Genomic DNA, 27,610 nt, shown 5'->3' on the forward strand with positions numbered 1-27,610 from the left:
CAAATGAATATAAATATCTAGGACAACAGAAGATTTGGGTTACTTCCTGTTGCCAGCTATTATCTTTGTTCCCATTGATACAGGAAAAAAGAGAAGTGAAGATTTTTTGCAGTGTTTTCATATGTGTTTATGTCAGAGATATTAAATGTCAGTGGACATTTTGGATTTGAGAGGGAAATTGCAATGATTTCCAGTTAAGATTTAAGATTGAAGAAACTCTTCATTGTGGAAATGCAGACATACAATTATTCACAATTTTGGTACGCCCATTGTTACTGTTGAGTTTGTGCTGCTGTTTCAAAAACGAGCCTTACACTTTCTTTATGCAGTAATGGTTCCTAAGATATGCAACCTTTTACTAGTTCCATTTGTCTGCCTACCTCTCCTACTTGCAAAGAAGAATTCTTGCACAACATATCTTTTAAACCAAGATTATTTTTCCTTCCTTTGAGTAAGTATTCGCAAATATATTTCCTGATGCAAATGTTACTCAGTTTGGAAAAAAAGAAAGAAAAGCTGAGCAGAAATCATTTACACAGCTTGCATGACATTTTTTTCCAGTTGGCTGAACAGATGCACACCCATGGGGCTGCTGAGAAATGACTTTGATAGATGGTTGCTGTCTGAGAAGCCAGCACACTGCAGATAGTAGAAACCCAACAAGAGTCTCATCTGCTTTGTGAAGGGCTTGGTCCAATAAGATAATTTTTCTAATTAACCTGTCGAGCACCAGTGTAGCTGCGATGCTGGGGAAAATAAACTACCTCAGTATTCTGCCACTTCCATGAATCTGCCATTGCTTGTTTCAGCTTCCTAGAGAAATGGATCCTTTTCCATCCCTATATTGGAAGCTTGAAGAAAAATTCTAAAAGCTAGTTTTTCTATATGTTTCTTGCTGACTTGAAGAAATGACTGTAAGACTACTTTATATATATATATTTATATATATACAGAATCATACTGGGATAAATGTGTAGTCTGTAAAATAGTTAGCTAAGCAATCTCCCACTCATTATGTGTCTTGTTCTTCATGCATTGAGATTAGAGAAATATTCTTTAAAAGTGTCAAGACTTATGTGTATTGCATTTCTTCAAATCCAACAGAAATTGAACATACCAGCAATTTTACGGGCTCCTAAGGAAAGGAAACCAAGTAAAAAGGAAGGAGGAACGCAAAAGGCATCTACACTTCCAGCAGTACTTTATAGGCAAGTAATTAAATTTTGACGGAATAGATACAGTATCTAGTCATTTATAGTTTCAGAAAAGCGTTCTGAGAAAATTGTTTGCTTCAGTTTTTAATTTAAAAAATGCTTTAAAGTTGTCTATACTTTTTACTTATTTTTGAAGACTAAGTTGAATAATGGTCACTTCTTCACCCTACCACACATGACTAAAGTTTGGGTGTTTTTGCTAATTTGACAGCAGTGCTTTAAGGATAAAATTAACTCCTTGCATCTGAAGTAGAAGAGTCCTTTGTTTTTTTTATGTGAAAACTAACTGCACTTTGTTCTTTGAATGCAGTCATCTGAGTGGATGATTTTGAGAACAGTGATGATGCTGTTCAGTCACAATTCCTGGATGCACAAAACACTTGTCATATAAGAATTCTCAATTTTTGCTCGTGCTAAATTTCCCTACTTCTATTTTTTATTAATTCCCAAGGTTATGAAATGTGTTCACTTACTCTGTCGTAGATCCAACTTTTCTCCTCTTCTGTAAGCTGTGAAGCTACTGACTGGGTTTTTATTAAATGCAATAGTGGGACACAAACTAGGATCCCAGACTGTGACTGTGCAAAATTCATGCATGTCATCTAGGATCTCCTTTTCTCACCACAGCTGAGGAGTGACATGGTCTATTGATTATCTAGAGGGCAGCAGTCAGACATCCAACCAGAGCAAGTAGTGTCTTGCCCAGCTAGAAGACTAAGGGAAGAGGATGATTTTTACACAAGCAAAAGTTAATTTAAGTGCTGCAAGAGGTAGAAATCTTGAAGATGTGGCAGTGGGCTGAGGATTTGGCAATTTTGATGTACAAAAATGATTGGAGTCATGCTTCACCAATTCTGTTTTATTCAAATACACTCAGTTCCTCCCATGTAGTGCAATCAGTGAACACCTATCTTTTCAAAATAACTAAAATTTCAATTACACTAAAATAATAATAAAAAGGAAGTGTAATTTCTAATGAGTAACATTGCCCAGCATAGCAGCAACATAGACCTGTTTCAAAGTGGTTACCTGCATAAGTGTCTGATTGATTATCAAGATTGGCACTAGCAGCATAATTTTCGGTTTAAGCATTTGTTGTATTTTTTTTTCACTTGACACTCGTGTATTTTGTTGAAGTATTGAGTGATTACTAACTTGTTAGAAGTCCTCAAAAATTTAATTGAAAGCCATTTTTTGCTATCTCTTACTAGGAGCCTTTTATGCTTTTACTGTACATAGCTGGAAGCTCCTTAAAAAATCTCCTCAAAAATTGCTCCAAAAAGTAATTATGCACTTAAATGATATATTCAAATTGAAGTTGCCACATGTTTGTATTGAAACTGGGGAATGTGCTGGGGTATATAGTTTATTCTTTATGAGTATGTAATTATAATGTTTTTCTGCTACGTGCATGAAAAGTTGTGGAATTTGCAAGAAGAACCATGATCAACACCTACTGCTACTGTGTGACACTTGCAAACTTCATTATCATCTTGGTTGCTTAGATCCGCCTCTTACGAGGATGCCAAGGAAGACTAAGAACAGTTATTGGTAAGAACACAGTTAATGTGTTATCCTGTGCTCTTGTACTTAAAGTAGGATGTAAATGTGAACAGACTTGCAAATTCTGAGTGGATTAGACATTGCTTTAATGAAGTTTGAGCAGTTGTTTTTATTTTCAGGTTATTAGCAGTGATGTTTCAAGGTTAAAAAAAAGAAATTATAAAGATCTTCTCATCATTAGCCACTGTGTAAAAATAGGTTATAGCTGTAATTTTCTTGGGTTTTGAATTCATCTGTGGTTGTATTAGGGCAGTATAATAGCAGTAGGAAATTATGGGCTAATACTTTCAGGAAATGAAAGACTTGGTTTTCTGTTTATGTTAGGATTCAGAATAAGCAACTCGCTGTGCAGATCTTCAGGCAAATACTTGTGATATTTAAATAAACTTGTAAGTAATAGCTCTGTTTATTGCAATATGGTAAGTGTTGGGTTTACTGCTGTCTTAGGACTCAAATGTACAATGACAGATGTTCATAACTGTACTTACTGCAGTTAAATTTCCACGAATTAAAGTTCTTTCATGCTAATAGAGCAGAACAAAAGCTAAGTTGTGCAATGGAGGAGTGATAAGGTGGCAGAGATTATGATTCCCAAACTGTCATAAGATTAGCTTGCTCTGCTCTGTAGTGTTAGCAGTCTGCATGTTTAAGCTGCTCTGAAGTGTGTTATAACAAACTCAGAAACACTTTGTAGCTGGCAAGAAGTTAGAGTATAGCATCTTGAGGAGTCATTCATCACATTTTCTAAATGTTAAGGTACCAAATCAGAATAGTATAAGAATTGCTTCTAAAACAATAAAACTGTTTTAACAGAAAAAGATTACTGTCTGTTTCTCTTCATATAACTCTAATTTTTTTATTTAAGAACTTGCATAAAGCATTTACTTCTGCCATCTTTTTGCTTAGTTTTGAAGATTGTGTGCAGAACAAGATAGCCAGTACATGAAATGGGAGGCTTCTCTTTTTTATATCTTATTGTGACAAAACCTGGATTTACCTCAGTAAATTTGCATAGCTAATTAATAGCGATTTCATTTAAGAGATGAAAATCTCAAAAAGGTTTTCACTATCACTAATACTTTCCTGAACTTAATTTTCCTTTAATTATTTAATGTAGTGTGTTGTTAGACTTCTGATCTCTTTAGTCAAATTTGCCAAGCAGTTATTTTATGTGGAAGCTTTTTAAAAAAAAAAAAATTAGGTCGCTTCTTCATTTACACAGGAGAGTTGATTTTTATTCTACTTTTAACAAAGTTGAAAAGGCTCGCTAAAAACTATTAGTCCAAAAGATATAAGACTAATTCTCAGTAGGTGTTAAAGGCGGGATAGGTCAGGTTAGGTAGCAAAGCTCTTTCATTTCAAAGCTATAACTTAGCTTTGTTGTGAATTTCATGCTTCAGTTATATCTCAGATCACAAACTTGGCTTTTACTTCTAATTAGCTCAGGCATATTCTGGAGTGTAAGATGATAGCAGACAAATTGAGCTGCATTGATTGCATTCTTTTCATCATTGAACATTCCTTTATGTAGTCTTTTCAGGATCAGTAGAGAGCATACAGAACAGACCCTTAATCTAAGTTGGAGTTCAGCAGGTTTTTCCTCCCCTGCTGTTTTGAATACAATTTTTATCTTTGATTTAGATATGAAAAAAAGTGCATATTTTTTTTAGATGGGGGCCATGTACTTTTCAGATACTTGTATAGGATGTTATAGGAACATAGCAGAAAATAAAAGAAAATTGTTATAGTGGGAAATCCCTTGAAACACTAGGTAGGTTGAATGACTTTATTTAAGAGTGGCTAAAAAACATTGAGTTTAGTTCTTTTTTAAAATAGTAATCAAGAAACAATTTAAAATAATTTAAAAAACAATTAAAAATAATTAAAAATAATTGTGTCTTGTTTTTTTTTCTTTCTGTTCCATTATCACTGCTAATTTTACTCAGAATAGCTAACTTGAGCCCTTGCAAAAATTTTTATGATTGCAATCATGTATTTTGCCAATATATGTTTATTTAAGCAATGAGTACTTTAACATGAGTTTATTCCATAAACTTCATCTTTTATATTGTGTTTGAGGATATCAGGTGATTCAGGTTATGTGTGTGATGCTACACAGACTAATTTCTAGTTATATTTTTTGTCCATTTCATGCTCAGCATTTAGTAGTTTAAATTACAGTTTACCAAAAGGGCTTTTGAAATTGTTAAATTAAATCCAGTGTTATATGTTAATAGTAAGAGAAAAAATTAAATATATTATGTATTTAAAAATACATAATATATTTCTTAATAATACTTTTCTTCAAAAAGCCAATTAGTTGAAGAAAGTACAAATTATATTTTGTTCTCTCAGTGTTTGTAAAATTTAAAATGAGTTAACAGTTTTGGTCTTAGGGAAACCATAGTAAGAATTTAGACCTGGTGAGCACCAGTGTTTCATGGCTTACTAGCTGAACTAGTTTAAAATACTTAACACTAGAAATTTTCTTTTTCAGAGGCCTAAGAACTTTCTTCAAGGTAACAGTTATAACATCTTACACATCAGTTTGTACCATAGTAAGTTGAAAGCCTGTCCTCATTTCAGATGTATTTGAGATGAAGAGTGTAGGAACTATTTCATATAATGATACATTAAAGCTTTAATTTATGCTTGTTTTGAAGTTGTACTTTCAAAGTAGAATCATAGAATATCCTGAGATGGCAGGATTGAGTCCAACTCCTAGATCAGAAGTTGTAACCATACAATGAAATGCTGTGGTTTACATTCATTTAAAAATTTGCAATTTTCAATTTCTTAGTAATCATATTGCTTAAACAATTAAATATTTTTTTTTAATTAGCATGTTATCATAATGCTAAGTCTTACCATTCTTGCTGACAGCTTGTGTGCTTTTATGCTCCTGGCCATTCTGGATGTATTTTCCTGATAGCAAATGATCTTAACTGGTACTAAAGCAATGCACAAGTGCTGGCAGACAATATAATGAATCAAAATCTAATTGTAAAATATTGACATTTTCATTAAGAAAATACTTGGCAGCTACCAACAAGGTTTAGCTTCTTCTATTGGAATGAGATTGCTGAAAAACAGTGATAACTTCTGGTAGCATGTGAAATACTGGGGACCGAGATGGACAAACAATGGTTGTATTAATGTTGTTTGGTTTTCTTTTTGTTCTAGAGGGCCAAGTTATTTTAGTGGTGACTGCTGTGGGGAGTATTGGCCACAGGACAGAGTGAGCTGTAGAGTTCCTGACACAACATGAATACTCATGCAGTGTCTGGACATTCATTCATATTCCTGACCTCGTTCATTCAGTACTGATCCAGCACCTCTTTATCCTGAGACACTGGATAATGATATAAAATTATTAAATATTGTAAACTTGTGTGGAATATGACATATACATTTTAATGTATTTGTCACTTGTCCTAATTGAAGGATGTTTGGATTGTTCCAAATGGCAAATTTTCTTTTTTTTTTTTGAACTCTGTTACTTTACACTCTGTAAGTGCTCTTTGAAGCTTTTTGACAACTGTATTAGTTTCATATATACTATCTTTTATCTCCAGAATAAAAGCAGCCCTGGGTTTATTCCACCTCCAGTACATCATTTACATGTGTAATTTATAGAGCCAAGGTGTCATCATGAAGCTGTGGTCCATGTTTCTTGAGTTCAGCGTTGCTTAATTCTTTGTAAACATTGTGAGAGGTGATTTTTCAGAATGCATGTCTGTGAGACCTGTGTCTTCCTTATGAAAACAAGCCCTGCTTGTTTTCCTTTTTAAACACAAAGGACAAAACTGTTTTCTGGAAGCACTGTAGTGTTATTTGCTAAGCAATTTGAATACACTCTTTTCCAACTCACTGCTACTGAGTTAACAAGGTGTTTGTGAGGTGGGAAGTTATCTCTGATTTTTGTACCAAATTAGATTGAAAACACAACAAAATCACACAAGTTTTTTTTTCTTCTGTAGGTTGTTAGTGCTTAATCAAAGACTTTCTATATGGATAAGAGATTTCGAATCAGTACTGAGAGTTCTTGATGGAACAAAAACTTCCAGTAATTTTAGCAGTAGGCACATTTTAGAAGGAGGCATATTATTGCCTGCTACTGATTTTCCCTGTGGGTCTAGATTAGGCAAGTCTAGACTAAAAGCAAAACAAAACCTGTGTACTGAAAGCTGAATCTTTGGCACCATTTCTCCTGCTGTTTTGTTTATGCTGCATAGCAATGCTTGCTAATTTAGAGGTAGTCAAAGATTGTTGCAGTAGTTCTAAAGGTGACCTGCTGTGACAGGTTCTCTGTTACTGCTTGTCCTTGAAGAGCTGAAATTAAGTGAGCATGACTGTGGCACAGCCAAAAAGAAGTCATGTGACTGTTTTCTATGACTATATTGGGATTAAACAGCAGAATGGGAAGAGTACTTTAAATTCAAGAACCATGTTGAAATAAACTATAAGAAGAGCTGTAAAGAGATTGTTTCCAAGTCAAAGGAGTGTGTATCTGTAATAGCTTTTCTGTGGCTCTGTGGGAGCTAACAGACAAACTGCTTTGTAGTTGAAGCTTGTCGGTTTTGTATTAGGGATGATGAGACATGGTTGACTATAACAGTAGAGCCTATTCTGGTAAATCAAGAGGTTGCTTGTAAGTTCATGTTTATAACTCTTTTCCCCCTTTACCTTTGATATATTTGTGAAGTTTTGTTATGTGATTCACACAACACTCTCACCCCCATCACAGTATGATTTTGCTTCTCTTTTCTACATCTAGATTTTTTGTAATTTAGATTGCTTTTCATTTTTGACTGCTTTCACACTTGTCTAACCTGTTTCAGAGCAAGCTTGTTCTTAAAAACAGAATTTAAGTAACTTGAATGCAGTACCTCCTCTTTTGGTCAAGATGTTTCATGTCTTCCTCAGTAACATAAAAGTTACAATACTTCACGTACATATTTAAATGGGATAATAGTGAAACTTCAGGACTTTAGTGATCTGCATGGGTATTTTCTATAGAATTGTCTGAGCCTAGGTAGCAGAAAAATTGTGTCTTTCCCTTGTAGTAACAGAGAGATAAAGAACAGGAATTATTTAAATCATACATGCAGGGTGGTAGATCCAAGAAACTGGATTCCCCACTCCAAATATTTTTGTAAAACCCTATGACTATTTGTTTCTCTTATAACAGTGTCATTTTTAGAGCAGCTCTTAAATTATGAAGGCCTTTTTTATAATTTATACATGGCACATATTTTAACCATAATAATGGGAAAAATAAATGCTTTGTAAGAATTGCTCATAGAATTTTTTTACATTTTTGTAGATACTGCTTACATCTGCATAAGTAGATCATAGTAATTACTTTCAATTGTGCTTTCTAGTACATAAATTCCAGTACATGACTGATGCTGCAGTATTATGGAGGGCCATGCTCTCTGATGCTTACTAAATAGAAATTCACCTTAAAGCTGTAGGTTGGTCAGCTTTAAGAACAACGCATCTTATGGAAATAAAGTAACTCAAAGTAACTTACAGCTAAGCAGACATGCAAGATTTTGTGGAATATTGTTACTTAAAGCTTGTCTCTCCATCATTGGAGTGTCTTTCTCCATAAAGTCTTAAAATAATAGTAGTTTGGTCTGTGTGCCCTTATTTACTTAAGTGCATGTGAATACATATTTGTGTGTGTATATTCACACAAATTTATGTAAACATGTAACTGTAAAACGTAGCACTGTGAAAGCTATTGTACCTTATATTTTTCTGTAGTCTAGTGTCTTAAGGCCTAGAGATGTTAAGTACTGTGTGTGTAGCAAACTGAGGCTTGTAAAGGGGAGTGAGTCAAACACAAGAACAAGTTTATCAAGCACAGAGAACAAAACTTCAAGTAAGGTACTCCCTTTTCCCCCACCCCTTCTGATAATGGAGGAGCAATGGGGAGAGTTTTACTAAAGTCACAATAACCACAGCAGTATTAAATGCAAAAGGTATATGAGAGAGAGAATGTTTTACCCACGAAAAGGTATTCACCTCTGGGAGCAAAAAAAAAATGTTTCCCAAAAATAGTGTTGCTGGACAAAGACTTCAAGCTGAGGAGAGCCCTTGCAGCTTAGCCTTCCCCTGCCCTAGTGTAGAGAAAGCAGCAAAGAGCTAGGCTGAAACTCAGAAGCCAGATTTCTGGTGTTGTGCTTCCCGCTGGTTTTCCCAGACGCTGTGCTCGGCGTGTTTGGCAGTGTTTGCCCAGCTTGACTCGGTCCCACACACCCTGCACTGGCACCACGCCACCAGCTCTGGCCAGGGTTTTGGGCTCCATCCAGCTGCTTCTACAGCACCAGCTCAGGTGGGGGTTTGGAAGGAAACAGGGGACCAGCAATGGCAGAGAGGGGGCTGGGGCCAGCTTATCCCAGCACCTTCTCTCTGGAGAGATCCAAGCAAGATGGCAGATTTTCAGTTTTTGGTGCTCGGCTCTTCCTGCCGAACCCATGGCCCCAGTGATGATGTGTGTGGTATGGAATTAAACAGTGCTGAAAACTCCATCTCCCTTTTCTCTGTAACCAGGACAAGGAGGAAGAACACAGGACTATATTCTCGTAAGCTGGTCCAAAACTGTTTGAAAAGTGTATAAACTGGCTTCCTTGTTTGGAAGTCTTTTCATAAAGACTCCATACTTACATGAGAGAGGGGAGAAACTGTTACTTTTCCTGCAATCTACCCTGTTCTTCTGCTTTTTAGACCAGCAAATATTCCAAGTGCTCTCATCTGTCTTATTCACCCTGTCTTAAGTTCTTTTGAGATAAAAGATGATGAATCTTTTTAACATTATAATGTAGCCACAATTAGCTAAAATTTACATATGGAAAAGTTAAATGAGAAAGATCTTGAGTTAGTCAGGATTACACTGATCTGTTAACCAATCCATGACTAGTTTCCCTCTATTCTGACTTGGTAGCCACCAGTCTGTGTAGCAAACCATGATAACTCCCGGTGTCTTTTGGTATAGCTAGGAGAGATCTGAGATCATACTGCTTGGATTAATGTGAAAGAATTAGAAAACATGGAAAGTTGATGGATGTGGTATTGTGTTACCCTGCATTGAAGTTCACAGGAGAACTATTCCTGTTGAATGTGTGAATTGCAACAAATAGGCTCAAACACAACATGTGTACCTGACGTTGTGCTTTTGTTTATACAGGATGGATATGCGTTCTTGTTGCAAATGTGTATTAAAATTTAACTTCAAATCATTAAATACATGGGGTTTTTGTTTTGTTGCCTTCCAAAGCAAATTTACTCTATCGTTTAGATAATTTTAATGTGCTAATTTTAATGCTAATCCCTGTTAATGTCAATTAATAGCACAACATTATGTTGGTTTTTTTTGGTTGTATTATTTTAAAAAATAGGAGAAAAGTGGTGAATTGGACTTTATTTGAATGGACTTGTAGTTTTTTGAATTGGAAGTGTAGTGTGAGAAGTTATTAAACTGGGTCTTCCAGTAAGTATAATGTTTATGTTTTCATTAACATACTTTTACTGAGCATCCACATTTATGACTTTGTATAAGATGATTTTTTGTAAATAAAAACAAATCCTGATGAATTCCTATCTTGTTAATTCTGTCACAGAGCTTGTTAATAGCATTACTTTAGCATCTCTTAATTTTTGAAGTTCTGATGGTGATTTTGTACTTTTTTCAGAAACTGAATAGGCATTTTTTTTCAATGTAGTGTTCCAGGTCTGTTAATACATGCCTCTAGCTTCTGTATTTGTAATTTTTTTCAGATTTAAAACTCACTCCCTTAGGAAATACATATTAAAATTTATTTTCATAACAAACATGTCCTCCAAATCCCTGCTACTAAAGCATGCTCTCTTTGGAATGAATTCAGCAGTATGTCATTGTGAAGATTAACAGTCTGGTCTTGTGGAGGGTACCCCTGCCCATGGCAGGGGAGTGGGAAGAGATCTTTAAGATCTCTTCCAATCCAAACCACTCTGTAATTCTATAATTAGCCTGCAGCAGCAGCTACAGTAATTAATAGGTTAGAGATCAGTGGGCAGCTTTAAAAATGAAGATGTGGTAGAATGAAAATGATGAAATAGGGGGCATTTTTCCTGAAGATTAATTCCTACTTTCAGAATCTTGGTTTTCAAAGTGAAATACTGTCAGGAAAATAAGAACATCTTACTTGTGTTTTGCTTAGTTGCTTAAAATGTACATTTTAGATGTCCATTTGATTTCTTGACTTTTGACTTTTGAATTTATCTTAAACACAAACACTTCAATATGTTTCTTTTTCTGCTCTTGTCACTGCAGTCTTAAAAAGAAAATCTTCTGCTTTGCAGGCAATGCTCAGAGTGTGACCAGGCAGGTAGCAGTGATATGGAGGCTGATATCGCCATGGAAACCTTACCAGATGGGACCAAAAGATCAAGGAGGCAAATTAAGGAACCAGTGAAATTTGTTCCTCAGGATGTGCCAACAGAACCGAAGAAAATTCCAATCAGAAACACGGTAAATGATGGTGGAGTTGATGTGTTGAGGCTCATATCATAATAATACTGTTTCAGATTGCCTACATTGTGGACATTTTGAATTGAGGGATTTCAATTAGATTGATATTCTAGTTTTGTTATATATTCCATTTTCCCATTTTAGTGCTTTTTTAGTTGTAGATCTTGATTTGCTAAAATAGAAAGCTGGGAAACACAGTACTTAACTGAAGAGCTGTACAAGCTTAAGAAAAAATTCAGATTGTACTTAAACTTAGCCTTAATAGCTGTTCTTCACTGTAGTAGTAAGGACATTTGTTAGGGTAGGTTTAAACATATTGAATTATAGCTGTAAAATAATTAGCAATTTCCATATCTACAGGCAACCTGCTGACTGCACATTTTACGACTGTCACAAGACCCTGTTATTTCAGTTTGGCTTCCTAGTCTTACTAGTCAATGTATTTTTCTTAAACTTTTGCGGTAGATAGAATTTTGAGAAGACAAGCAAAACTTCTTGCTTCCTGTACTGATGATATATTTAGCATCTTTCCTTCCTTTGAAGGAAGTACTTTTTTATTAATCACTGTGCACTTTTCCTTAAGTCTTGCTGTCCTACTTGTTCAGAAAACAAGGCTTTTCATATGTGATGTGTCATACCACCTAGAAAAAGAACATAAAAATATCAAAGGGCATTTAGGTCCAGGTTACAGGATGAGCAGTCTTCCCATATCCCTTCAGACATAAGGGGTTCATCTTCCAATATATTTCTTAGTATCAGGAAATATTACAACCTCTCACATTAGAGTTAGATAAACTTCATCTCTCAGGCAGCACAACTTTATTTTCTTCACAAAGCTTTGTAGACATTTTATGTTTATATTAGCAGATACCATACTTAATGTACACTGATAGGATTAAGCAAGTATTTCACTGACCCAGTCTTAAATGTTTGTTTTAATTTTGGGCCAAATTTACCTAATGGTTTCCCTTTCCCTTTCCCGGTCTGTGACTCAGAACTTTAAGAATGACTCAAGCCAAGCTGATTAATTTAGCTCAAACTATTAGGAGTATGAGTAATCCAAAATTAAATTTTGAGAAACTTCTTTATTTTCCTCATTGAGGGAAAGTACCCTTCTTCCTTATGCTTAAGAGCTCACAGAATCATACAGCTGCCTGTGTAAGTTGAACTTACGGGTGTTATGCTTGTGTTCACACAGAAAGAAGACTGGTGTTCTTCTTACTGAACCCTTTGTATCTCATCTCCCATTTTTCTTCCTTTCTCTTCTCTCTTTTTATACCTAATGTAGTGCTCTTAGGGTGTGGAGAATCATGATTCCGGCACTATAGAGAACTAAAATTATTGCAGGAAGGACATTCATAGTTGTAATAAAAAAAGGAGTAATATAAGGCATTGTACAGAAATCCATAGGAATAAAAGATTGATTTGTTCTAAAGCCAATGTAATAACTGCTAAGGTTCTTCAGTGCAAAATGGAAACAAGTCTGATTGCTCTGAAGTGTTCCGCTCATGCTGTGGTAATTTGGTGCTTCATGTGTTACATAATACATGTACACACATTATAGTATGTAATAAAGAGATTAATTGACTTTCAGTGGCATACTGTGTTGTCACTGTATGGTGTTGCGCTGTGGAAAAATACTGCTACCAGTCTAAGAAAGATTTTTGTTCCTCTGCTTGAATTTTCTGTCTTTGTTTCAGTTCTCTCCAGTTCTCTGCTTTTCTTCAACACACAGATTTAAAAGATAACATCTTTGCTGCCCTGTGAGCAGGGCTTCTCTGTAAAAGAGAAGCATTGACCGCTGAGTGTTCCTCCCTTCTGGGTAACTCCCCCAGTTTATATACTGAGCATGATGTTCTATGGTGTAGAATATCCCTTTAGTCAGTTCAGTCAGGCTGTCATGGCTGTGCTCCCTTGCAGCTTTTTGTGCAGCTCCTCCCTGTCGCTGTTGAGCAGGACGGGAACAGAGAACTCCAAATCAGAAGGCAAAGAAAATGAGCTCTGATTTATTTCAAATGTACTGCTTTATATATATAGAACATCGAGAAGACTGATTTCATTGGTCTTAGAGTGAAAATATGTCACACCATTGGTGTGCAGTGAATGATGCACAGTGGCAGAGCATATCTATAAACAATGTGAATAACAAGATAGATTAGAGAATTATTTACATTCTTTCCCAACTGTTTCCCAGGCTCTTGCCTGGTTAGAAAACCTTTCTCTTTCTCTCTGACTGAGCTGAGAATATCCACACCTCCTTGGCAGAGCATGAGACACTGAAAAGTCTTTGAGCTCCCTGTGACCACTTCCCTGGGGAGCTGTGCCAGAGCCCAACCACCCTCTGGGTGAAAAACCTTTTCCTAATATCCAACTTAAACCTCCCCTCACCCAACTTCAGGCCATTCCCTTGGATCCTGTCACTGGTCACTAGAGAGAAGAGATCACTGCCTGCCCCTCCTCTTCCCCATGTGAGGAAGATGGAGACTCCAATGAGGTCTCCCCTCAGTCTCTTCTCCAGGCTGAACAAGCCACTCCTTGCATGTCTTCCCCTCTAGGCATTTTGCCATCTTTGTAGTCCTCCTTTGAACTTTTTCTGATAGCTATAATAGCTTCAGATATTTTTTATATTGTGGCACCCAAAACTGCCCCCAGCACTCAAGGTGAGGTTGCCCCAGCTCAGAGCAGAGTGGGACAGTCCCCTCCTCGCCCGGCTGGCGATGCTGTGCCTGATGCATCCCAGGACAGACTTGGCCCTCCTGCTGCCAAGGCACTGCTGATTCATGTTCAACTTGCCATTGACCAGGACCCCCAGGTCCCTTTCTGTGGCACTGTTCTCCAGCCTCTCATTCCCCAGTCTGTCCCTACTTTGAGGGTTACCTCAAAAGTCCCAGGTGCAGATTCCAGCCCTTGCCCTTTTTAAGCTTGATACAGTTCAATGAGAGATCTGGCAATTGCCCAGATCTCTCATTTAGGACCCACTGCAGGGCCTCTCTGCCTTTGAGCAGCTCCTCCCAATTTAGTATCATTGGCAAGCCTTCTTAGTATATCTTCAAGTCCTGTGTCCAAGTGGTTTATGAAGATGCTGAGAAGAATTGGGCCTAATATGGAGTGTTGCAGAACCCCACTAGTGACAGGTCACCAGTCTGATGTCACTCCGTTCACTATAACCTAAGGAAATCAAGTTTGACAAGATGAACTTTCCCCTCATGAAGTTATGGTGGCTCTGACTGATGACTTTGTTGTCCTATGAGAGTTTTTCAGTATCTCCCAGAATAATCTTCTCCATAATTTTGCCAGTCATTGAAGTGAGAATGACAGGCCTGTAGTTTCCAGGATCCTTCTTGCCCTTCTTGAAGGCTGGGACATTTGCCAGCTTCCAGTCAAATGGGACCTCTTGGTTTCCCAGGACCACTCAAAAATCATCTAAAGACCTTTTGTAATGACATCAGACAGTTAAGTACTCTCTAATGAAGCCCCATCAGGCCCCATACACTTACAGGGATCCAGCTGGAGCAGTGAATCCCACACAAATTCTGGGTTGACTGGGAATTTAGCTTTCTCGAAGTCATGGTATTCTGCTGAGGGCACTGGGACCCCCTTAGCCTGTTGTTGCTGTTGAAGATGGAGGCAAAGAAAGCATTAAAAATCTCTGCCTTGGCTGTGTTTCTGTTTGTGGGAAGACAAAGTCCAGCCATTTGCACTCTACTGTTTTGGAGACAGCAGCTATCATATTGTGCATTAAAATGTAACTTAAGTTTACAAGAAGACCTTTCTGATTTTGAGCTTCCTATGACCATGTAAGTGAATATACAAGGGTAAATTTAAACATTCCATACTTCTACTCTGTACAAATGAAAAATGAATGTAAATAAACAAGACATTAGGTTTTATACTTAATTCTTTTGTATAACGGCTGCATTTGCAGACAGAATTTAATGAATTGTTTATGTTTTATACATTTCAAGTCTTTGTAAAGACTTTTTGCATTTCAGTGCATAGCTTTTTAAACTAGGTTTATTTAAAATCTGTTATCTTTATAATTCCAATTTCACACTGATAAGCATCACAGATCATTATTTCTGCTGCTAAATAATTTCACAGAAATCAATAGCTAATGATTAGCAAATAACTAATAGAAATCAATAACTAATTGCATAAACCAGATATCTGTTAGCACCTGCCTTATATTTCTTATAAATCTGAATATGTTTTTTAACATTTGTTTTTCTAAGCTGTACCCTTTCTTACACTTTTTCCCCCATAAAGGTTATAGAATAGATTGTTTATTTGGAAAATACTTTAAAGAGATGCAAATAGCAAATGCAAATAGCATTTCTTGGGAGTAAATTGAGAGATTAATGGTTTTACTCTGCTCAGCTATGTTCAGATTTTCAGAATCTATTTGAGGTGATCCATATTATAAAAACACAGCTTTTAAAAATCTCTCGACTTCATTTACTATCCTAGAATAAAAAAAAATACACAGATTATTTTTTTTATCAAATATGTCATTGCTAAAATAGTTTTGTTAGTCTAGTGTCTTACTTTTGCAAAATAAGGGTTTTTCCTCTGTCCTTTTGAAGAAATGAACTTAAGCATATTTTTAAAGATTTCATAACCTGTGCTTTGCCTACTATGTATGCTGTTGTCTGGAAGTATGATGCAGCTCCTGTATGTCAAATGCATACAACATCATCTAAAGCAATTTTTGCTGCTCGGGCTAGCTGTGTGCTCCAAGAGTGGAAGGGATGCTTGGTGTATCCTTTGAAGTTAAGTAGTGTTTGTGTTGTTGAATATTCCGTCTTCCAATAAATGCTGTCAGATCCTGGTACTCTTAATGAGCATGTTAGAGTGGTTTTTTTGTGTGGCTAGTTTTTGTGGAAATTCCATTTTTTATTCCTTTTTATTGAGAAGCAGCTATCTACCCATTGTTATAAAGGTGAAATAAAAGAATTTTGGGAACTTCATTTTTGAAGCCCGTAAATTAAGTATTCTGATGTTCTGATATCAAACTTATTTTTTCAGTTTGAAACCTGGAAATCTTTTTTCTGTAATTGCATTGTATATAATCCAGAGAAACACACAGTAATTTTTCTATTTAGCAGTAAAAAGTCTGTGTTAGTTATGGTTTTGACATACAGAATTTAAAGATTAATTGCTGTCAACTGAACATAAATGCTCTAGAAAAAAAAAAATCAGTAGTCAGTCAACTTTCTGAAACTTAAAGTTTTCATTATAATGAACATTATAAAATAAGTTTGTTTTCTTTATCAATTAATAGAAAAGCTCAGCTGAGTCAATGACATCATGACGTCACAAATGTATAAACTAATAATTTCAGCTTGCCAAATACATGGATACATGATAATACAGGACTCTCTTTTGGCTTCAGGTCAAATTCAGAATGCAGTGAAGCAATAGCTAGCTCTTCCACAATGCTTGAAGCAAAGGGAGTGTATCAGTTTTACATTTTTTTCCTTCTTTGTTTTGTTTTGTTTGGAATTTGGGGATTGTTTTAGTTGGTTGGTTTGATTTTTAAGAAAGCAAGAAGAAAAAGAAGACCTGCAGATGAAAGATCACTTCTTCTTCATGCAGCAAAGGCATAGAGAAAGGAATATATTCCAAATGGTATTCCAATGGTGTCAGTACTGATATCTAAGTAAAGGTAACCGGCGTATCTATCACTTCTGCAAACGAGTTGTAAGTTGAGTTTTCCAGGAAAGAATCACTTGTTTCAGCAACACCTGAAAACTGAGCCTTACTGGCTTCCTCTTCTTCCCGCTTCTGTTTCAGTTCTCTAAACATGTGCTTTGGAGAAAATTAGTATTAAAAAGGATAGAAGTCAATCCTGCTCTTTCTCAAATTCTGTCACTTGTTTAAGTCTGAGAAACAGTAGTTACAAATTAATTGATAGACTCAGTGATAGTTTTGCTTGACAGCAGGAATGTTGCAAACTTTTTTGATTTTCTAGGAAAAAAGTTCTCAAGAAAATGGAAGCTAAAAATAGAGAAAAATTGTATTTCTATGTAATTAAACTTCATGGTTGACTTGTTTCTTTGGATTTACTGCTGTTTCTTTTTGTCTGACACTTCCCTTTTTATTACTGTCATTTTTCTGGAAAATTTAATAATTATTTCAGAGATTTTTTGAATAGTAACGATATATACCATTTAAGATACTCGCTTTGATCTGTATTGAACAAGTATGCCATCTGGTGTCTACATGGCAGTCCCTACCTTTATTTGAAATTATTTTATGTCTATGTGGTGCCATCAATTGGACATTTCTTCTGCCTTTTAACAAAGCAGAGGGAGTCAAAAGGATTTTTTTCTGCAACTGGTTTCATAATTTCCTTTTCATAAGGAACAGATGACAACATGAATTAAAAATTGCTATCTTGGCAAAATGGTCATGGAATTTTATTCCCTATCAGGATAAACATATTATCTGTGCAGTTTTTACGTGTGTGGCTTTTTTTCACAGGCTTTTGTGGTTTGTTTTATGCATGCTATGGATAGTTAGTGCACTGATTTCATTTTTTGCTTTAGTGAAAGTTTCCCCAATTCCATTTTCTGAGAGTGTTCTGTTTTGCTTGTGTTTCATATCAGAGTTATCCTCTGTTCTGTAGTAATGTAATTCCCCTGCATTGACCTCTTTGTTTGGAATGACTATATAGCATTCTGATGTTTACTGATTTTTTTTTTTTTTCTTTTTTGGTCTTTGGATTATCTGTAGCAGTATATGATAAAGGCTTCATAAGTGGGATAGTTGAGGTTTGGAGGTTTTTGACATGTGTGATATTTATGAACCGTAGTTTGATAAAAGATAAAAAAAAAAAAACAACTTTAGAAGTATATCATTAATGTTAGTGTGTCAGCTACAACTTGACATAAGATAGAAATGAAAATGTCTGAAGAATTTAGATAGGATCCAGAATTAAACCATGGGTGTTGTACTGATCCTCTTCACTGTGCCTATCGGCATGTGTAAAAGACAGCTATGTATCTTTTTCAAGTAGTCACTGTAGCCACAGGTCTGGCAGGAAAATATAAGTCAATATGTGCTGTTGTTTCTGACAAGAAATGTGAAGTTTATAGATCTCCAAAAATCAAAGCACCTAAAGCTCTTCACATTTTGCCCTCTTAAAATTACAACAATTACACACAAATCAACTGCTGCAGACTTTCTGCAGAGGAAAGAAATTACTACAATACCAATGGTTTTGAAAGTCAGATATATCTAAAATATCATTGTACTTCAACGCCTGCTACATTTATATTTTCTTTCTGGAGGAATGTTTTGAAAAAACGCAGAATTCACCACAGATCTTCTGAAAAGCTGTGACAGAGAAGATCAAATCCCAGAACCATGCTAGTTCACTTTATATGGACTGGACTTGAACCCTTGCTACTGACCACAGTTGCTTTCAGTATTTCATATTCTTTTCTGTGTATTGTTAAAATCATTAACTCCTCTGTATCTTCTTGTGAAAAACAAGAAATTAAATAGGTGACAGTATACACTTTTATCCTCTAGGATCACTCCAGAAAAAAGCTCACGAGGAGCATATACTTCTGACTTTCGGGAATCAACTCTCTCGTTTTGGTTGGTTTACAAGTTCTGGATCAATCATTTTGGGTTTTTTCTTCAAACTGGCAAAGCAAAAGTGCTCCAAGGGAACATTCTGCCTTCTATTGCTTCTATAGCAGTATTTGGATTAACTGGTTTAAAGCATAAACAGTGAAACATAACAATAAGGTTTGGTGACAGCTGTGGTTTTGGGTAGACAGTAGTGGTTTTGGGTCATGTGGGCACCTATTCTGTCCTGTTCACCATTGTGCTTTCCCACCTGGAAGCTACCATGTCAACTTGTGTCATCTGTTAGTGATGCCAAACAGACTGTTTCCTCTGCAGCTTTGCTGCTTTGTTTCCTTTTGCAAACATTCTGTTTTCTTTCAACGACTATATAGTGTTCATCCTAGGCTTTATTTGTTCTTTACAGATGACTTTCATTTGTCTGGTGCATAGAATTTATTTTTCTGAGAATATTCAAAAGCTTTTAGTCAATGCATTACCTAATCTTCTTCATTTTATGTGTTTTGTATTGTTGTCCTGTTGCTTATAAACAAAAATACAAGATGTAAGCATTCACTTCTGGCTTTTCCAAGGTCAAAATGGAGACTGCCACTTCAGTCTTTCTTCTTCTTGTACTTTTAGGTTTGAGCCCATTGTTGATCACATTTTCCCTCAACATATTTTCATTCCATTTTGAACAGTGTTTAATGTTGTTTTTTTTTAAATTGTCTTGAGTTCTCCATTTGCTCTCATGCATCACCCCATATCCATCATTCATTTGATCTATGTCACATTGTATAATTTATGACTTCATCATTCATTATTAATTTATTGTGTTGGTATTCTGGTTTTTTAGCCATTTAAGTCATGATTCTTTTTAATTCCCTATGCCAACATGCAAGTTTCCACTCTGTAACAGGAGAACACTGCACAGCTTATATGGATACTTCTGTAACACAAAACACGATGGCTGAAAGAAAACAATTTTTTATTTAGCTTTCCCTTGGCTGTGGAAGTGTATGCTCTAGTTCTCCTATTTTTTTAAATTTTTTTTTTCCCCAAGGCTTTCTCTAACCTTCTTTCTTAATTGTGTTTTATTTCTTGCATTCTGTATTATAAAATGATACGTATTTTATGGGGTATGGTAGAAACTGTCAACTTAGATCATTACAAATTAGATTAGACAGGAACGATCCAATGCTGGGTATTTTCCTGCTGCTCTTTCTTTCCAGATTTGATAGCTGTTTGCATGTGAGGCCCACCACTGCTTCTCTCTAGGGACTCTTGTAATGTTTTGTGTGAATTTTTAAAACAATAAGCAAGAGAGGTAGGATATTATCTTTTCCAACTATTAAATGAAAAATCAGAAGTTAATGAAATAACTGAAATAAGTGAAATGGGGTATGCCTTATATTAAGCATATTGTGGGATTGTTCTCTAACCTCCACAGATAGTACGCCTTGAACTAGAAGACAAAAGAGGACATTGCTAATATTTTGGTTTCATTTATTCAGAGAATTGCTCTTTTCAGAGGACAGGCATTAAAATTGCTATGAAGGGTAAACCTTTGGTAAGATATTCTTGGAAAAGATGGCTTGCTTTCATCTGGATGATCTCATTGAATCAAACAGCTCAGTTTCTTTACCCAAGGAAAATAATCTTACAGTATCTTAAAGAGTTTAATTAGAAGTTTATTTGATCAGGTGTGTCTTTCCACTCAAAATGTTGTGCTAAAAAAGACTAATAGGAAGAATTTAATCTATTTTATCTTTTGCAATTTTTAACTTTTTTTATCAAAGTGTTTCTTTTGTTCTTGTTTAAAAATAATTCTGTTTCATGCTGGCATCTTAATTTTAATTTCTTGACCTTTCTTGGTCTGCTCAGATTACTTTGGGTTGTATTGCTAATAAAATAAGGTACTATTTTTCTCTTTCAGTTCAGTGTAAGGTATGTTCTTTGTGATGCAGTAGCTAAATCTGTTTATTTCAAATAATTACAGCTTTTAACTTGATTTTCCAATGAAAATAAGTTATTCACTTGCCTTCTACTGTAGTAGCATTGCCTTTAGTAATTGGTAAACCCATTATTGCAATATTTGATTGAGAGCTATGTATGCCTAAGATAATTAAGTGCTGAAGTGTTTTTTAGAGCAGCTGAAAGGGAAGGATGCTGTTTGAGTATGGAAAAGGTTCTCACGTTAGTTGGGGAACACATGGAAAACTTGAAACGTTGGGAGGTGCGACTAGAGAAGAAGAAGTTAAGAAGTCACTAGAGAAGGGGAGGAATAGAAATATTTGGTATTGTGGTACTGTTTCAGGAGGTCAAATTTTATTAATTCAACTGGTTTTAGTGTCATTCCTCTATTTGTATTATTTCACTACCATAATTGTGAAAGGAGTAAAATGAAAAATAGAGTCTGCAGTTGTTATGACCGTGGCATGTTTTTCTGAGTTTTTGGGGCAGTTACGGTTATATAGAATCAGCCCTTAGCTATAGGCATCTAATTTTAAATCCTCAGTTGCCTGTGTAGTAAGCAGAGCTGCATTCCATTCTGATGCTGTGGGCTCCAGAGCTCAATGACTGGAGTCTGGCTGTTACTAATAAGGGAAATGTCTGAGCACATTGCACACTTTGCCCTTACTGGAGTGCCCACTGAATGAATTCCAAAGCTGTGTAAACACAGAACTTAGGATGAGACACAACCAAAGACTTACTAGTCAGCAGTCATTAAATGTCAACATTTGAAATAATTTTTCATAGAAACCTTTTATGTCTACATGAAGAAAATTTTATACGTACATATTTTGAGCCACTTTTCATTGTTCAGTACTTTTTTTTGAAATTAGTAATCTTGTTCTGAACCGTCATCTTGTCACAGTTGCCATGTGTGGGTTGTATCTCTCTAATCCACACCTTGCTCTGTTTTGAGCTGGACTGAGTTGTCCATCTGAAATGGTAGAAGTTTTACAGCATTTGCTTTCCTGACTTACTATTTGAACACTTTGGAAATGCTGGGACAAATTTCACAAAATTGTCTTGCTTCATTTTATGATATAGGGCAATCCTCAGTTGAAGATATCTCTGTAGTATTGAATTTCTGGTATATTGATTAAAAAAAAAATCACTCTCTTTATGGGCATCTTCTGCTGGATTAACATCATAAGTTTTGAATATGAACAAGTTTATCTCAGCTGTAATATATGCCATTTAATAGCAAGGCTCCTTGAGCTACTTATAAATAACAAATCTTAAATTGTTTATGGCAAGTACATGCAGTGTTAATATTTTATATTTTCATTCTGAGCCTGCTAATGACAGAAATTATTCAAAGCAATTTAAAATACAGTACTTTGAGGCAAACAGCAATGAATAATATTGAACAAAGTAATCCAGATTTACCTGATTCTTTCCTGTTAACCTGTAAGGTAACTTTAGTGACAACATGTGTAAAATTACAAATGTCAAATTACTGGAGGGCCGTTGCTGAAAATCAAACAATATTAAATTTTTAGTTGTTAATTTGATCTTATTTTTCATGTTGAATGCTGGCAATAGTAAAATGATCTGAACAGAGGCATTGAAAATATGTTTAACTGTGGAGGTACGTTTAGAAAAAGAACTGTAAAATTGCTATTTTAAAAGCATATAAAATATCTACAAATATGTGTGCTAAGATGTTGATTTTAATCTTTGTTTTCTAGTGATTATTGAATAAACACAAGTATGTTTGAAGGTTTAGAAAGCTAATGAAAGAATAATGAAAGTATAATTTAATGTGACATTCCTTGTCATATGTGTCACACATTATATAGCAGACGGGTGAAAACCAACATTTTCTTGGCAAAAGTGACTAAATTAATTATAAACTTTATGTCTCCATTTTGCTGAAGTTTAAATATGTTTCATTATTGCTTAAAATTGAGTTATTAATTTGTCATACTTTCTATTTATAGTCAAAAGTAATGTGATTATTACCTAGATTTCCAAATTATGTATAAGTTTTCAAGATAGCATTACTCTGATGGTGCAAGGCATGTGCTTTTTGTCTCTTGCTGCTTAAACATGAAGAGTGAGGACCCTAATACTGCCTTTATTGGCATGCACCATTATACCTACTTCTGTGTAATCTTTGCACAGCTGCATTCAGGAGGGCCTCCATAGCTTAAAATTGTCCAAGTGTGTAAATGTTCTTAGGACTAATTTCTGAGGCTGAAAGTAGCAAAATTGGCAGTTAGTGTGCTGGTGTCTGATCAAAATTTTTTTTGTCTAGTTTTAACTTGCAGTGACCTTGAATTGTGTAACATAGTTGACATATAGTCCATGTTACATTAATAACTCTAATATTACACTGATAAATTCAGTTATATGTAGTAAATATTTTTTTCCAAATGTTGGTGCTACTGTATGGCTTGTGGAATGTAGAACACCTCAATTAGTAAATGTATAGTAAATATTGATACATATTAAATGGATAAGGTTTTACTGTTTTTATAAATCACCCTTAGGGAAATGTGAAAGAGAATCCTTATGACAATTAAAGTATTCCAAAGAGCCATGAAATAGACTAGCATTTTCCATTCCACTACATTCATTGCTACTACAGTGTTAAATCATGTCTAAAAATCTTCCCAAACAGAATGTTATTAACATACACAGATCAAAATCTGCAGAAGTATAAAGGTATAGATATGTTGAAGTGGAAGGTTTATTTGCCGTGTAGCAGTATTTAAATCTGTAAAACAGTTTAAAATAGAGAGCTGTCTTTAATTTGAGGCTAGTATAAATCGCCTTCAAAGAGCACCCAAACAGGAGAAGCATTATACTGTTAGCTTCTTTGGATTGAGTTTATCATTGCTTGTGCTTCTAAACTGGTCTAAGATTTTTTTTATGAGCGTTTGTTTACTTTTTCGGAAGTGAACACCAGCTGCTTCAAATAAAGTTTTAAGAAACCATAAAGTAGGCACTGCTTTTCTTTATCATATGATAAATTACTTCCTAATGTGGTGATTTTTTCCCATAAGAACAAGCATTATCATGTTTTTTTAATGTATTTATGTTATTAGTGTCTGTGTGTCAGATATTTTGGGTTACTGGAATAGTCTCTGATGTTTCTTACTTTCTTCCACATCCCTTCTAATAAACTTTCCTGTTTATACAAGAAGGAAAGAGTGATATTGTCAGTTTGTGGCAGTTATATCTCACAAGCAGGTTAATAATGCTGTTTCAAAGATAAAATGTAGTGACTGAACCTGAACTCATGCAGGTTTTTATGTAGTAACTTAAAAGGTGCTTGTAAACCTTTGGTACTCACTGGTACAGTCCATGGATACCCCTTGTCCTCCACGCTGTTGGTATTTATACTTTTTTGGCCAACTACAATACTGAAAAAATTTCTAATTCTTGTGTAGAATAATCAGAAACACCTGTTGTGTACCAGTCATATGTTGTTATATGCTACAGCTTTATGAGCATTTGCCATATACCCATTATACTAAGCTTCAGTTTGAAAGTTTTAATTCTTGTTACTCCTCAAAATCTGTAAATTATTTTGCATTCTTGTTTTGGTAAAATTCTTTAATTTATTTCCTTTTAATCTTACCACTTGGCTTATAAATGGAGCACATTTTAGTGCTCAACAATTTATTTTAATACACTGTTCATACCAGTTTTGAAATTACTAGTTTTGGGAAGTTTGTGCAAAGTCTGTAAGAGATTTTTAAATCTAGTGGCAGTCTTTTTAAAAATAAGATTTAACATACTCAAGTATTTATATTTACTTTTTGGCTAGTTCTGTAGATTTATATTCAAAATGTGAAGCTATTGTCCCAATACTGGCAGTGATTCTGTAGGTAATGATTGAAATTATTTCCTGCTATACGTTTTTGTTGTTAGCAATAATAGATAAATAGCAAAAGCATTCTGTTACCTAACATTGAATTTTAAATATATTCTCTTCTAGAGAACTAGAGGAAGAAAACGAAGCTTTGTGCCTGAAGAAGAAAAACCTGAGGTTGGAATATAGTGCTTTGTTTGTTTGTTTTTTTAACAGTTTCACAAAAAATTAAACTTTGGGCTAAAGTGTTACTTTCCATGCCATAATTGAAAATATTTGCTTTCCTTCCCTCCTTTCCCCCCCATTCCTTTCTTTTTGCCTTCTGCTGTGACAGGAACGTATTCCCAGAGAAAGAAGGCAACGGCAGTCTGTGCTGCAAAAGAAGCCCAAGTCAGAGGATTTAAGGACTGAGTGTGCTACCTGCAAAGGCACTGGAGACAATGAAAATCTAGTCAGGTAGGTTTGATACTCTGATCTTATGAGAAGTTAAACTCCCATCTTTATCACTTTGTCAGGAATAAAATGAAGAAAATGTACTTTTTGAAAACACAATAAATTTCCTCCCCTTATTTCAGAGTAACATTACATCAGAAATACTGACTTGATTCACTTATTGATCTGCCAAAAATATTTCTATTTATGTAACTAAGATAATCTGGTTTTCTAACACACTAGGATTAATTTGCTCTCATCAGGGTGATTTGTCAATATTTTAGAGCAGGTCAGAAAGATAAAACAACATTTTAATGATATTAAAGCTACATGAGCAACCTAAAAGTAATTTAATTAAAATAATCAACAATTTTATGAGATGAAATGTGGATTGTGAAGAATTTATGCTTTAATGCTACCTCCATTAATGCAGATCATGAAGGGTTTTGATAATCATGTTTCTTATCTGAAACAGAAATGATAAAAAGACCATTGAATGATGTTTTAGTAGGTGTAGAAATCTAATTAAAGTATAGAATAGCTGCTATTAAATAGCTACCATTGACCACAACTTCTGCAGATTTTTTATAGCTCACATTGTAGTATTTTTGCAAAGCTGTAAAAACTGTTCACAATTTTTGAAGGAAGAATCATGGACCTTATTAATCAGAAAGTGGGTTTTAAATGCATCTACAGAGATTTCATTAAGATGATCTTATGAGTTCAGATTTAAAAAAGTGTATTGTACTTAGGTACGGTATGCTTCAATGAGATTTTTTAGACAAGTTCTTCTCTTTAGGTCAGATATAATTGTTGCTTTTAGCTGGAAGGAATACTCCAAAATAAGTGTTTTAGTTTATTTCTGGGAGTCAGAGTTACAAGAAAGATCAGAGTCACTGATGACATAGACAAGCAACACATAGCTGTATAATCAGGATGTGTCACAGGTACAGATGCCTCGTACATACTTAGAATAGCTGGTCTTAGTATCAACCACAGCATATAATTTACCATAGAAGTTGATAAAATCTCAAGGTTGTGTGCCAGAGTGTATTTGTATTTCCAAATTGGAGGCAGAGTCCCTGTACAAGCTCATCAGTAACTGTGACTCTCATATATAGACAAGCCACTACTGCAGGGTAATATTAGATCCTGCTCAGAACCAGACTGTGAAACAGAGCGGGGTGTTACAGGATTGCTCATGCAGTTACACTGATGAGGACTGGTGGCAGCAGGTTTTTATCTGCCCATGACAAGGTAAAGGGCTTTCTTAAGCCCTATAGTTTGCAAGAAATAAAAGATACAGGAAGAATGTTTTGTTGTGGGAAGGAATCCTGGTAAAACACATGCTGTGTTTTACTGTGAAAAAGGCAGTGAATTAGTTTTTTTCTTCAGGCTGTTCTTTGGAAATGTTAAAAATACCACACTGGAGGACATAAATAAGATGAGAAATGCCATGAGGAGCTGTATACTTAAGTTGCGATTAAAAAATAATGGTAGAAAATTACTGTTATGTCTTGTTTACCACAGAAAAAGATTTTACTAGTAATTTAGATGGGCCAGAAATAAACATATTACATGCCAAAACCCAACAGGTTCTCTTAAAAATCACACTCATAGTTAGGCCAAGAAACTGTACAGTACTCCTGCATAGGAGAAGTTTGTTATGTTCTAATCCTTTGTTCATAATTCTCTGAAAATATTTCCTTAGATCTTCTTATTTGCCATATTATTTTTTTAAATAATTAAATTTCAAACTTGCTTTTCTTCGGATAATTCCTATAAATAGCTTCAACTTTATCTAGTTTAGATTACCACTGCTTCTAAAGAGCTGTGGAGGCTTACTTTTGATAATTACTAAATTATGTTAACTCTGCAGTCTAAGATGTGTAGAGGAGTGATCAACAGAGCATTGCTATGTCAGAGAAAGTTTTCGGAAGCTTCTTTTCTATTGCTTTGTCACAAAGTGATGTGAGTGACACTCTGCCTGCCCTGGTGCTTTTTCCTCCTTGTTCCATCATGCAGGACTTCTTTGTGGTGGTAGAAATAGTGTTTTAAATGCAAGTTTATAGGACTCCTTGGAAGCAAGACATGTTAAGGCAGGAAAACAAAGTATTTTTTCAATATCTGTTTGTTTGGCACTATCTGTAGTAAAGCCCAAAATTTCTTAGATCTTTATTATTATCTTTGGTCTTCACTAAAATTACTGGATTTAATTTTGCCTCTTTCTAACCCATCTGTAACTAAGAAAAGGGGGATTGTGGTTATGTTATACAAGGGATTTTTCTGAATATAAAAGTTCATCACTGAGTTAAGCAGAAGTATGCAACCGGTCAAACTGAAGATTTAGGGAATAGTCTTGAAGAGCCTTCTGTCTTTTTCTGCTGTCTGTTACTACAAATAGGGCTGGTTACTTGACACTTGGACAATTTGCTTTTGAAAATTGTAGGTTCTTCTAAAGTTTATTTGGCCCTT

The 27,610-nt window shown here is 35.1% G+C and overlaps 1 protein-coding gene across 5 annotated transcripts in view; it reads left to right on the forward strand.

Moving 5' to 3' along the window:
* Positions 1-27,610, forward strand: part of PHF14 (PHD finger protein 14) — a 159,901-nt gene that overhangs the window by 42,170 nt on the left and 90,121 nt on the right. For all 5 annotated transcript variants that reach the window (XM_053938971.1, XM_053938980.1, XM_053938986.1 and 2 more), the window contains 5 exons: positions 1,105-1,208; positions 2,634-2,765; positions 11,127-11,295; positions 24,830-24,880; positions 25,038-25,159. In XM_053938971.1, the coding sequence (XP_053794946.1) occupies positions 1,105-1,208; positions 2,634-2,765; positions 11,127-11,295; positions 24,830-24,880; positions 25,038-25,159 (578 nt within the window). The remainder of the gene's footprint in view (positions 1-1,104; positions 1,209-2,633; positions 2,766-11,126; positions 11,296-24,829; positions 24,881-25,037; positions 25,160-27,610) is intronic.

The sequence above is a fragment of the Vidua chalybeata genome, chromosome 1, assembly GCF_026979565.1.
Source record: "Vidua chalybeata isolate OUT-0048 chromosome 1, bVidCha1 merged haplotype, whole genome shotgun sequence".
Taxonomy (NCBI): domain Eukaryota; kingdom Metazoa; phylum Chordata; class Aves; order Passeriformes; family Viduidae; genus Vidua; species Vidua chalybeata.